This window comes from Mastigoproctus giganteus, chromosome 1 (assembly GCF_048544385.1).
Source record: "Mastigoproctus giganteus isolate SK-2022 chromosome 1, ASM4854438v1, whole genome shotgun sequence".
In the NCBI taxonomy this organism is placed as follows: Eukaryota; Metazoa; Arthropoda; class Arachnida; order Uropygi; family Thelyphonidae; genus Mastigoproctus; species Mastigoproctus giganteus.
The window spans coordinates 89,275,754-89,290,365 of NC_143575.1; the positions used below are offsets into that span (position 1 = coordinate 89,275,754).

Below are 14,612 nucleotides of genomic sequence, written 5' to 3' on the forward strand. Positions count from 1 at the left end.
CCGGAAAATTAATGGAGGCACTGGTTAAAGAAGCACTGCAGGATCATTTAGACAAGACTTCAGTTATAGCTCAGACACAGCATGGTTTTGTTAAGGGGAAGTCTTGCCTGACCAACTTGATTGGATACTATGATGCAGTCACAAAAGAACTGGATGCAGGGAATAACTTTGATATTATATACTTTGATCTTAGAAAGGCTTTTGATACTGTTGCACATGGAAGACTGCTACACAAATTGGAGCAGTGTGACATTGGAGGCAAATTGCTGCTATGGATAAAGGGGTGGTTGAGGGGGAGAAGACAGAGAGTGGTAATCAATGGACACTGCTCATCGTGGACTAATGTTATTAGTGGAGTCCCTCAGGGCTCAGTGTTGGGTCCATTGTTGTTTTCTGTATTTATAAATGATATTGATGATGGTATATCAAGCTTAATGTCCCAGTTTGCAGATGATACAAAGGTTGGCAGGGTTGTCAAGGACACTACTGACACTATGCTGTTGCAACAGGATCTGGAAAGGTTGAGCGGATGGGCTGAGAGGTGGCAAATGAAGTTTAACATTGACAAATGTAAAGTACTACACATGGGAAACAGCAACCCCAGAGCAACGTATCAACTCTGTGGTACTACACTGACAGTGGTAGAGAATGAAAGGGACTTGGGGGTGATTGTGCAGGCAGATATGAAGTTCTCTGAGCAGTGCAGACGGGCTGCAAGAGTAGCTCATGGAGTATTGTCAATGATATACAGGAATTTTTCTAGCAGGGATAAGGAGGTGATTATTCCCTTGTATAAGGCAATGGTCAGGCCACACCTAGAGTACTGTATACAGGTCTGGAGGCCTCATTTCAAGAAGGATGTAGAGCTGCTGGAACGAGTACAGAGAAGGGCAACAAGATTAGTGAATGGAACAAAGGGGTGCTCTTACGAAGAAAGGCTTAAGTTTTGCAAATTACAGTGTCTGGAGACTAGGCACCAGCGAGGTGATCTGATAGAGGTGTATAAAGCCTTGAATGGTTTAAGCATGCTCAATGCTGATGGGATTCTTCCTCTAGCTCAGAAAAATCACCTGAGAGGGCATAAATTCAAATTGAGGAAAGACAGATGTAGGATAGACGTGCGGAAATTTGCCTTTAGCCAGCGGGTGGTTGGTTGGTGGAACAGACTGCCATCCCTTGTGGTGGAGGTTGATAGCCTAAATAAGTTTAAGGCTCAGCTGGACAGGTATTTTGAACGAACAGAGGGGTGAAGTGGAAGTGGGTTTTTTTTTTTTTTTTTTTTTTTTTTTGGCTGATGCTGCATAAGCTTGCTTTCTTGCATCAAATGCCTCTACTAATGCTAATGCTAATGTAGCAACTTGCCCTTAATGCCATACTGCTCCAATTTGTACAGAAGTCTTCCATGTGCAAAAGTATCAAAAGCTTTCCTGAAATCCAAGTATGTGATATCAAAAATTATTTTTTGCATCCAGTTACTTTGTGACCACATCATAGTATCCAATCAAATATTTCAGACAAGATCTTCCCTTAACAAACCCATGCTGTGTTTGAATTATTACTGCAGTCTTGTCTAGATGATTTCTTTAACCAGTGACTCCATTATTTTTCCAGGAACAGAAGATAAACTAACAGCTCTGTAATTACTTGTGTCACCCTTTGATCCCTCTTTGTGAATTTCAGATACATTTGCTCATCTCCAGTCCGTCGGAAACTCCTCGGAGTCCAAGGAAGCTTTCATAATTATGGCTAAGGGTTTGCTCACTTCCTTTCCCATTTCCTTTAATATAATTGCATGGATCCCATCCACCCCTGGTGCCTTTCTTATGTTTAACTTCAACAATTTCTCCTCCACTTTACTCTCAGTTATTACAAAATCGTTTAGCTCCCTGTTAGAATTTAATAAGCTTCTGTTCTCCACTTCCCTACAGAATTGCTCACATGTAAATGTAGATGCTACATACTTGTTCAGTTTGGCAGCTATCTGAGCAGGATCATCTACAATAAAACCATCGATATCACGCAGACCAATCTGATTCATCCCCTTCCTTTTAGAGTTCATATAATTAAAAAGTCTTTGCTGTTTTTTTTGAATCCTTAGCCAAATCTACCATAGGCTTCTGTATCACCTGATAATTTTTATGTATCCCATGCATTTTTCTTCTCTCACAAGTCTCATTAGTTCATCTGACACCAATTTAGGCCTAAATCTTAAACAGTATCTCTCAGGTGTTTACGAAAAGGCTATTAACTTCCAAGATTAATTCCTTGAATCCTTCCAATTTAGAATTTTCTGTTGGTAACGTCATCAATTGGTCCCACTGTATAGAATTTAATAACCATCTCAGACCACTGTAGCCACCTTTACAAAAGGCAAAAACTCTTCCCTTTACCCCTGATGGCAGGTACATCTTTGAGTAAATCCCACATCAGCACACTGTGATCACTGCCACCTAGTGGTTCCCTTATCTGTAAATTCTTAATGTGAATAATCACTGATGATAATCAGATCAAGAGTATTACTCCCTCTGGTTGCCTCTCAAACATGTTGCTGCAAAAAACAATAATCCAATAAATCCACAAAAGTCTTGCTAGTGTACAACTGACCAACCCACAAGTTTCAGTCAATATCTGGAAAATTAAAATCCCTCCCCTTATAAGACATTCTGATTTAATGGCCCACTCTATTTCTCTATATATTCATTCATTGTACCCATCAGAATCATTTGGGCTATAACAACTCCTACCCTCATTTTTGCTTTCCCAGTGCTAATGTCACACCAAACTGACTCAACATTGTATTGTCCATCTACGTCAAGTGGATGCACTTCCTTAGATTTTATTTGTTTCTTAATAACAGCATAACCCTTCCTCCCTTCCTATCTTGTCTATGCTTTCTGTACATATTGTAGTCCCCAAAATCTAATTCTGCATTCCTTATATCTGTGTGACACCACGTCTCTGATATCCCAACAATATCCACCTTTGATGTCTTGACCAGCACTTCAAATTCATCAAATATATTTACTATACTCCTAGCATTGGTGCACATGCAAGTATACATGCACCTGTTCTTACTTTTAGTTATCCTAACACAGCCCATGTATTTACTTGTTTCACGATGACTCCCAGCAGTTCCTGGAATCCCCAGAAACTTGCTTCCCAGGCTGCTGCTCATTCCAATAAAAGCAGTGAATATTTAAAAGGATGGGATATATAAAACAAACAATGTAATACAGAGCTTGTATACTTAAATAAAAAAATCTCAAACCCATTATTAACTATTCTGCTGGCTTATGTGCTTCAATAAAACAGTTATACAGATGTTATAAACTCCTCTACCCATGATGGCTATAAAGAACATAAATGAAAATTATTTAAATAATTTGTTGTTCTAAATGTAATTTGCTTTTCTGTATATCTTTACTGATTCATTAAACACACTGGTAAATTGCATGATAAATTTTCCATTTTTTTCTATTTTAGATAGATAATAATCATTTTAGATTTACCTCTGGCTCTTCTTTCAATAGATCAAACATGTTCTCCATATCTATGAAAGCAGCCTGAATCATCCTAAAGAATTTAAAACAAAAAGGACTACATTTACCATCTTCTGATATGTCAATATATGCAGTAAAATTACACTACAATGAATACCATTTTAATGAAATTTTTACATAAGAGAAATATTTCTAGGTACCAGTCAACTTACCAGATCATTAATGCTTTGTCTCATTTGAACAAAATATTTATCAAAATAAATTCAGTGTAGCAAATTATTTTCATAGTCCACCTATGCTTAAATGTACTGGTTTAGAAAAAAAGGAAAAAAACTTTTTCAGAAAATTACGAATGGCATTGGGCAACCCAAATTGTAAATACAGTTATGGGAATCTTTGCTTTAAGAAAAATATGCAGTTTTAAAAGAATATCAAAGAACCAAATATTAGACCCTCTATGTTCTCCATGTTTTTGAATGAATATCATGCCTCTCACCACCTAACCTCAAGCAGCCAATACAGTATTCCTGTAATGTTTCACAAAAAAAAAAAAAAAAAGTGTAACTTCACGTAATATTTAAAAAAAAAAAAAAAAATACAATTTTGAATTTTAGTACCTGAAAATTCTCAAATCAAAGAAAACATAAAAGGAAATTGGAAGCAATAAGAAACAGGCCTCATGTTTTCACAATTTCAAACTCTTCGAACTAAATTCACAAAATCCCCTCTGATATCCTCTGAAATAATAGGATGAATACGTGCTCCTTTATTGCAGCTTAAAGCACCATGGCAATGTAATATGTGGAGTGATTCTAACCACAATCGTTGGTGGTAACTATGCGAGTGGTCAATGACTTCGATGTTTCAGCGTGGGTCAAGGTTCTGCTGAGATGACCAATAAAGGGGCATGTATTCATCCTATTATGGAGGCTGTTATCCTCCAGTGTGATGAACGTTGGCATGCACCCCATGTACACACTTTGCATGACCACAACTGGGCATTCTTTGTTTTTGTAATAACATATAATCAGCTAAAGAAGAATCTCCTTGATTTGAAAGCTTCTGTACTAATTTGTTTAAATTTGTTTTCTTACTTTAGTTTATTAAAGTGTTCCACTACAATATTTGTTTTCCATTTGTTCTGGTTAAAACAGTAATTTAAATCTTATCATGAATACAGTAATACCCCGAAGTTACGTGATAGGGTCCGACGAAAATCGCGTAAGTCAAATTCGCGTAAGTCGGGGTACAACTTTGCATATAAATACATATAAATTTTGCTTAATTGGGACCAAGGACTAACAAAAACCCTAGTTTAGAAGAAAAATATTAATAAAATTGCAGTTCTTTATAAAATATGTATTAAAAAACAAATGACTTACGTTAAAAAATTATTTCGATGTCGATGGCTTCATAAAATCTAACAAATTCGTCTGACGACACAGCGCGTTCTTTTTTTCACGCAGAATTTCTTCGTAGCAAGCTAATAATTTTTTTATTCCTTTCTTTGTAGCTATAACGCGTTCTTCGTTGGAGTCTATGTTTTCTAAAATTTTTAAGCCCTTTACAATTGAGCCCTTTTCAATTTTCAACCTGTCAAGTTTGCAATTGTCATGTGCTTTTCGCCGTTGCTTCGTTTAGGCCTGTAGCACGTGCAATATCACATGGTCTTTCATTTCGCTCAAAGCGTTTCACAATTTCATATTTTTCTCTATAGACAGAGGCGGACTGGCCATAAGCCTTACCGGGGAAACCCCGGTGGGCCAGTGTGATTTTGGCCATAAACCATAGTATGAGGCCACTAAAAATTTTCCCGGGTAAGAATTTTTGATCCAGTCCGCCTCTGTTTATCGATAATTGCTTTTCTTTTTCTCTCTGAATCTGCAGTGTCTTCACCAGGGCGCTTCCTTTTCACACCTTTTAAGTATTTTACTCATTTTTAGGGAATAAAGCACAATTACAAAACGAGGAGGCACGCTTGATACGCATAAACAAAGCTGCGCGCATGTAGCAACTGAATAAACAACACCATAAAGGCAGAGATACACTATTAACACCTCACATTTCTAGGGGTTACTACCATAAAACAATAAAAATCCAGTTGCGTTTCTGCTAGTGAAATCTGTTATAAACTGATAGTAAACTCGATCTAATTGCATTTGCGATTATACCGATAGCTGGAATTGTGTTGGTTTTTACGTTATTATGGTGAAATGTGTTTCCCCTTCACTGATATAAAAAACATAAAAGCAGCAAAGTTGAATTTTGTTCATCTTTCGCTCTCATTCTCCGCCGTCGCACCGTATATCGATAACATATGAAAAACGACCTTGAAGATAGTGGGCGGCAGCGTTGCCAAACGAAAAAATCAAGAACCGCGTAACTCCGAGTTCGTGTAAGTCGGGGTAGCGTAAGTCGGGGTATTACTGTACCATATTCTGAGGCCTATTTAATCTTACTCTTGATCAGGTTATAAGCAGTGATTCTTCATGCATTAAGAATTTGCAGATAAGAGGTAAACTGGGTGGTAGTGATCACAGTGTACTGATATAAAGGGTAAAGGGAAAGGTTTTTGCTTTCATAAAGGTGATTACAGTGGCCTTAAGACAGTTTTTAAATTCTACGCAGTGGTATCAACTGATGATGTCAACAACAGCAAATTATAAATGGTAAGCATTCAGGGAAATAATCATAGACGCTATCAGGCTTTTCATAAAAAATAAGAAATACTGTTCAAACCTGTTCAAATGGATGTCAGATGAACTGATAAGACTGGGGCAGAGAAGAAAAATGTCTGGAATGCACAAATTATCAGGTGATAGAGTAAGGCAGATTACAGGTCGTCTTGGGCAAAGGATGCAAAGAACAACAGCAAAGACCTCTATGCTTATATTAACAGTAAAAGGAAGCAGTTGAATCACATGGGCCAGGGCCACTTGGTGTCAATGTTTTAACTGTTGAGGACACAGCTGAAGTGATTGACAGGCTGAATAGGTATTTTGCATCTACATTCCCACATGAGGAATTCTTTAGTAGAGGATGCCAGGAGTTTATCAAATTCTAACAGGGAGCTAAATGATTTTGTGATACCTGAAAGGAAAGAAGTATTATAGAAAATGGGAATTTCTAGTACACTTTTCCACTTTTATAAACACAAAAAAACAAATGCTCTAAAAGCATCACCATTTTTCCTTAAAACTTTCATTTTTCAAAAATAAAGTACAAAAATCGAAAAATTAAAATTATTTACATTTTTAAAGTAAATGTACTTTTTAAGCAGAATATGACTAAAAAGTCTCCCTTTTAATAAATATTTCTTTGTGATATTTTCTATTTCAAAATCAGTTATATGAGCTCTATTTTTTCCCACACCTTTATAAATTAGTTTATTTTTTATTTTATTCTAACTTTCAATATTTTTATTTATGTATTATTTTGAAGTTGAATCTATCTGGCAAAAAGACTTTAAATTCATTTATGCAAACAATTATCTCCTTTTTCTGTTTTTATTATTTCAAATTTTTTAATTGGATAATGTACATTAAGATCTAAACCTTGTAGTTTTTTTGAATGGAACAGATTAGAATTGCACAATGCTTTGTAGTCATTTTATTAGTTCCATTTATAAAACACAATTTTTTCAAAAAATTTTTCAATTATTTGAAAAATAAAAATATTAATTGTCTTTTTATAAATGATAATAAAATTCTGCAAGAAAAAAATGAATGTGAATTTAACACATTTCACCCATATTGTAATAAAGCATATCATAAATAATACTATAAATCTAAAACATCACTCAAAAAGATAAAAGTTATTTTATGTGAATGTGAAAGAAAAGTACAAAAAAATTATTTGGAGAAACATAGAAATACAGATTTGCATGTAAGAAGTCTTATGAAACTTACAAGGGAAAAACAGTATGCAAAAAATGTGATAAAGAAAAGCTTATTTCAGAATTTTTAAAATAACCAAGGTGTAACATTTATTGAAGAGTATTTGTAAAATAAGAGAACACTTCCGTATGAAGTGTTCTCTTATTTTACACAGAACACTTCCGTATGATACTCTCCAAACACAGAACACTTCCGTATGATACTCTCCAGAAATTAAAACGATAAAATTGAAAAACTTCAATTAGAGTACCAAATAATTTAAAAAAATTAAATAATTAAAAATCAATTTAACACAATAAAACTCAATTTAACACAATTAACAAAAAAACTGCAAAACAATTTTCCTTCCTGAAGCTGACAATGCTTTTCAACCGTATGTCGTGATCACAGGAATAAAAATTACCGAAAATTACCCTTTGTATAATATTATACAGAGGGCAGATAAAGGAGATACAGTGGTAATACTCGATAAACCTGATTATATTAATAAGTTAGAATCAGTTGTTTCAGATACCTCCACTTATCTTGAAGTAGACCCAGCACTATTCACTGAATCAATACAATAAAACGTTAACCATGTATCGAAAAAACGACTACATTACTATGGCTCAGTTAAAGGAATCGAAGGCCAGAACATGCGATATTCCTGCACTTTTTGGTCAGGTAAAATTACACAAGACTGGATTTCCTATTCAGCCTATTGTTTCCTACAGAAACTCAGCATCTTAATCCTTGGCCACACATGTACGTAGCATTATAAACCCTTTAGACAGGCGATACAATTTGGGATTAAGAACTACGATACATTATTTAATAATTTTAAAGACTGTAGACCTGGCGACAATGACAATTTATACTCATTATATATGAATGTAAACATTGGATACACATTAGACATTATTTGGGATATGTTAAATAATAACTCGATACTGATTAATCATATGAAGCTTCCTATTAAGGAAATTTTTCACTTAATTAAACTGTTAGTTGAGGCCCACTATATCACCTTTCGAGACAAAGTGTACAAACAAATTTTTGGTTTGCAATGGGATTGAGCCTGAGCGGCTTAATATCGGAGATCTATCTCTCAACGATTGAGCATATACATTTGACGCCTTTCCGAACACCCGTATCACACACTATGGGAGGTATTTAGACGATGTTCTAGTTATTACTGATAGTAGTACTATCCAAGACATTTTACATTCGTTTAATAATATTCATTCTAGACTCAAATTTACATTGGAAAGGGAGGATGCGGATACAAAGTCATTAAATTTTCTAAATTTCATGCTTACTCGGGACTCAAATAAAATCTAATTTAGCATCTATCGAAAACCTACAAACACCGGTATGCTTCTACATTATAACAGCTATCACCTGTTCACCTACAAAAGATTGATTATCTTTAATCAATTTCTAAATGCCAACAAATATTCAACGACGAAATCTGCTTTGGGCTCAGAAATACAAATATTAACCAGCAGATTCTTAAACAGGGGTTATCCCCTTGCTACAATAAACTGAATTAGGGTACAAGCTAAGGATAGGATACAAAATACTACAACAACCGTGCCTCCGTAGCCAGGTGGGAAGGAGCACATGCTTCTTGATTAGACCAGGGTTTGAGCCCGTCACCACCAAATGCAGAGGATGCGGAAAGGTCAAGGGAATGACCACCACATACAGTAAACCCCCGCTATTCGCGGTATCTGTATTCGCGGTTTTGCGGTCGCCGATTTAATATAAAATGAAACCTAAAAAAATGTGAATTTTAAAGCACCGTGAACATTTTCTGACATAAAAAAACATGGGCGTGTCTAAAATTATCTTTCCCAGTCAAAACAGTGCTCAGTTGGTGGTGGGGGGGGGGGGGGTTAAAAAATCACGAGCGTGGATGTTTCTCGCTAATCCTTGTTCAGTATGTGTTATGCGCTTGTCATGGAAGGTTTCGTCATTTGCTTTTAATTTATATGCTTATGAATTGAATAAATTTATCAATTTATAAATTGATATGTTTACAAAAGTGATAAATCTACAGTTTTGCAGTGTAAAACAGACTTTTTCGAGCATGTTAGCGGAAGAAAGTGACTTTATTGTGGACAAGTTCTTTCTAACCCGTACAAAAATGTGGCTACAAATAACAAGGGAAATGTGAAAATGTCAAAGAAGGTGATGACATTAGCAAATAAAATTGAGTTATTAGACAAAATTTCTAATGGTGAAAGTGTCTCCTCAGTGGCAAAACATTATAAAATCAATGAGTCAACGGTACGATCAATCAAAAAATCGGAAGAAAAAATCCGCCGTAGTGTCCGTGAAAACGCACTAATTGCTTCAAAAATTTGCTCTGTAACTCATGATGTTAAATTAGAAAAAATGGAAAAAGCTTTAAATCTGTGGATAGAAGACCGAACTCATAATAAAATTCCGTTAAATTCACTCATTATTCGTGAAAAGGCAAAACACCTTTATCAACACTTTAGAGAAACTGGTGATAGCACTGGCGGGATAAGTTTTTTTAACTAGCAAAGGCGCTGGTTTGAAAGATTTATTTGAAATTTCTAATAAATATTACATTTAATATTAAATTGTTTCTTATTTTCATTTCAATGCCATATGCTTGCATTTCACTATGTACTGTCTATGTACATAGTCATATTATGAAGGTACATATAATACATACATAGACAAAATTTTAGATAGTTTTTTATATATTTCATACTTTGGAACGGAACCCCTTTATTACTATGAGAGCCATAACTCAGTATTTGCATTTTCGGTATTCGCGGCATTTCTCAGAAACGTAACCCCCGCGAATAGCGGGGGTTTACTGTATTCCCGGAGCAATATGGTCTTAGTTGCTAATGCTCCTAAAAACCAAATAACAAACTACACCAACCAACAATAGTAATATCAAAAAATACTTTATTTCTTTTCCATATATTGAACAGTGGTACAAACAGCTTAACAGATTCTTTAAAGATACCGAATTTAAAATTGTGGCCAGGCCAATAAGGAAATTACACACTATACTGAACAATCGCTCAGTCCTTTCCTTGTTCGCAGCACAAATTAATGACCTGATATACAACATTTCTTGCGGTGATTGCGACTCATCTTACCAGGGTTGGACATGTTTCCCTTTGAATATTAATGTTAATCAACATGTGGTCTCAGTGCTTCTTGTTCAGCAGCGTCAGAATTAACCTTTCGCACCATTAACGAAAAATATACTTTTTTTTTTTTTATTTAACGAGGCCAAAATACTTAGTGTCCAACGTAATTATATGTGACTATTAATTGCAAAAACCGTAGAAATTAAATTACACGAAAATTCTGTTAATGTTCATCAGCCATATCTCATCTCCAATTCGTGGGCTTTTACGTGCATGCACGAAGACAAATAATCCCTATTTAAGTTTCATACTCACCCCTATTCGGTAATTTTCATTCCTGTGATCATAACATACAGTCGAAAAGCGTTGTCAGCTTCAGGAAGGAAAATCGTTTTGCAATTTTTTCGTTAATTGTGTTAAATTGATTTTTAATTATTTGGTACTCTAATGTAAGTTTTTTGATTTTTTCGTGTTAATTTCTGGAGAGTATCATACGGAAGTGTTCTACGTACTATATTGAGATAAACTTCTCTTATTATTTTACAAATATTGATATCAACGTAAAACGTTTTGAGCATTACAGCTCTGGTTCATACTATCTAATTGAAGAGTATGTAAAGAATGTGCAAAATATTCACATTAACAAGTATAATCATGTAACAGATTGTGAATGTGGAATGTAAGTCAGTAAATTAAGTATATATAATCATAGAAAATCAGAAAAATACAGAATGAACCTTCTAAAAAAAATGCATTAATTTTAAAAACATAAGAAAATCACTGAATTTTTTTTACTTGTTTTACCGATAAAAAAGTTGAAAAAAGCAAGTGTTAAGTAATTAATTTTGAAGTGATTTTTATTTAAAATTTTTTTCTAATAAATGAGTGAGAAAATGTACTCTGTATTAAGTCAAAACTGTTAGAAACTTAAAAAAAATTTATAAATACTACAAATTTATGGGTATACAAATTTAAATAGAAAAAATTTAATTAATTTTATTATGCAAAACACAGAGTTACACAGAAACAACAGAGTTCAATACATTCTATAAAATAAAAGAATTTGTGAATTGAAAAAATATTGTGATGAAAATTAACTTCGTGACCATACAAGAATAAGAAATGGAGAATATTTAATTCAGTTTATAATGAATGAAACTGAAAAACAAAGAGGTGAAAAACCTGACAGAAGAAAAAGACAAATATTTGCTAGAATATTTAGGTGCTAATGAATTCGTGCTAATGAATTTTTTCCTAAAAGAAAAATAAGAAAAGTTTTATATGATTCATGAAATGTGAAACATTATAACCCTGATAAATGTGATGAAAATAATAAAAGTTTTACTCATGAAGCTTCAGTTAATAATTTTAATGAAATTCAAGAAATAGAATCAGCTTATGAGGGTAGATTAAAAACTTATCTTATTAGAAATTCAAAAGGCAAATTTAGATCCCATGATATTCTTAAAAAATAAAAAAGATTATTATTCAAGAAATAAAAGCAATTTACAGCATATGAGTTTTAAAGTTAATATAAACTTAATGGTTAAAATTTGTAAACAAGATGAACATGATGTATATTCATTTCAAAGTAAAAATCATAGAATTCTACCAGGAATAATTTAGATGACTATTATAATTTACTTTTGAATTAAATGCAAAAGAAAATGATGCAAGTAACATTTTATGATTCTGGTTGGGTTATACACAGTGAATATTTATATCTTAATATATACTGGGGGCTTCGTCCCCTGCTCACGTTGCTCGCCAACCCCCACTCAAGCTTTTCTGCATAAAATGTAGAGGTATGACAGAGTAAGTCAAATCTTTTCTACATAAAAGACACCTGTTGAAATGCACTGATCGATATCTAATCAGGAAATGACCTATGTAATTATTTACCTGTGCATTTGTAGTGACATATTTTCCCCACCCACTTGTACCACATGTCCTGCATCCCTCATCTCCCATTGGCTACCACACTACATGGCATTCTCAAAGTCAAATATTACTATGTAATTGCAATTATTTACCTGCATTTACATAAGTCACTTAGGAAAAAGCCTTTTTGCTTCGGGTTCCATAATGCATGAGGAATATTGTGGCATCCGAAAAAAAGCAGAATTAAAATATTTAAATTATTTACAAAATAAACTATTTATACAAATATATAAACTATATTGGGACGATGGGTCCCTTCTTATTAATATACAAAAAATGTTACAATGCAACATCAAATGATGCCAGGTGTGGTAATATATTAGACAGGGAAGCAGGTACACGAAGTTGGTGAACGTTATGGAGGCAGTTGTCTTGATGCTGTTATTATTTGGTTTTTAGGAGCATTAGCAACTAAGGCCATATTGCTCCGGGATATGCGGTGGTAATTCCCTGACCTTTTCGCATCCTCCGTATTTGGTGGTGACGGGCTCAAACCCCGGTCTAATCAAGAAGCGTGTGCTACACACTGCTGCTCCTTCCCACCTGGCTACGGAGGTGCTTGTTGTTGTCTTGATGCAATGAAAGCCATGCATCCCATGTACAAGCTCTACATTGTCAACAGCAAATGTCTGATTCTGCCCAATTTGTATTCCTTCCTTTTAACAAAAGTAGAGGTATGATTGTAAATAGTTAAGTATTTTGTAAATACAGTCGAACTTCCCTATAACGAACTTCCCTATAACCTTTCCGCATCCTCCGTATTTGGTAGTGACGGGCTCAAACCCTGGTCTAATCAAGAAGCGTGTGCTACACACTGCTGCTCCTTCCCACCTGGCTACGGAGGTGCTTGTTGTTGTCTTGATGCAACGAATGCCATGCGTCCCATGTACAAGGTCTACATTGTCAACAGCAAATGTCTGATTCTGCCCAGTAACCAATTTGTATTCCTTCCTTTTAACGAAAGTAGAGGTATGATTGTAAATAGTTAAGTATTTTGTAAATACAGTCGAACTTCCCTATAACGAATTCAATAAATCCAGCGAAAAAATTAGTTATAAAAAAATTTCGTTATACAGAGAATATCTTTTTTATTAGAAATTGTTACCTAATTAGAAAATGAACATGAGTCTACATTTATTTTTAATGTATTTTATTTCGAAAACGCTTATTTAAATTACATTTACACAATTTTCGCCGGTAAGTATCACAAATTAAAAAAAAAAAATCTGTAATTTTTGTTTGCACAGTACAATTAAAAAATTGTCTGATTCTCAAAGAAAACCTCACATTTGTTCAGAGCATTAAAAACATTATCAGGAACATTTTCACAAAACTGTAGACCCATACGAACTGTTTTAAAAGCATTAATCATTTCTTCGTGAGTTGGCTTTTCTACAGGTTGTTCTGATGCGTCTTCAGCGTCATCGTTAATTTCTTCGTGATCGTATCTAACACTGTTCAGCAGTATTTCATCTTCATTTGGATGTTCAGCTGTAGTCAGATCTTGATCTACGTGAACATAACTATCCAGTGTTATTTCATTTTCGATGTTTCTGGACGATTCTAATAATGTCCAAAAGTTTTTCAGTTGTGAAAGGGGCAGTTCATCTTGTTCGTCCAGTTGTTGTTCGACTTCTCTATTCAATGCAAATCCCGCTTTCAAAAAACAATTTTGAATAGTGTATTCAGTGACATCGTTTGTCCAAACTTTTGCCAGTTTAGAGATGCAATCTCTAAGGTTAATTGTAACCTCCAAGTTCCTATTGACAATTGATTGACGCATTGACAATCTTCATTATTATTCTCTTTCAATAATGAAATTTAAAATTTTTAATAATGCCTTGGTCCATTGGCTGGAGTTTTTACATTACGTTTGGTGGTAAAAACAACAACTTCGCACTTTTAAGTTTGGCAGGATGTGCCGGACAATTGTCAGTTACCAACACGATTTTCCTTTTTTCTTTTGTTATATGCTTGTCTAGTTTTAATATCCATTCTTCAAAAATATCACTTGTCATCCATGCTGTTTTATTGAATGTGTAGTCAACTTCCAAAGATTTTGTGCCTCTAAAACATCTTGGGTTTTTTGATATTCCAATGACTGAAAGTCTTAATTTTTCACTTCCTGTCATATTTGCTCCAACTAGCACAGTGAT

General features: G+C 34.3%; 1 protein-coding gene across 1 annotated transcript in view; it reads right to left on the reverse strand.

The window, feature by feature from the left end:
- The window catches only part of Hmt-1 (ABC transporter ATP-binding protein/permease Hmt-1), a 257,181-nt gene that overhangs the window by 116,958 nt on the left and 125,611 nt on the right, over nucleotides 1–14,612 (reverse strand). The window contains exon 12 of the mRNA XM_090380934.1: nucleotides 3,510–3,573. Within this exon, the coding sequence (XP_090237060.1) occupies nucleotides 3,510–3,573 (64 nt within the window). The remainder of the gene's footprint in view (nucleotides 1–3,509; nucleotides 3,574–14,612) is intronic.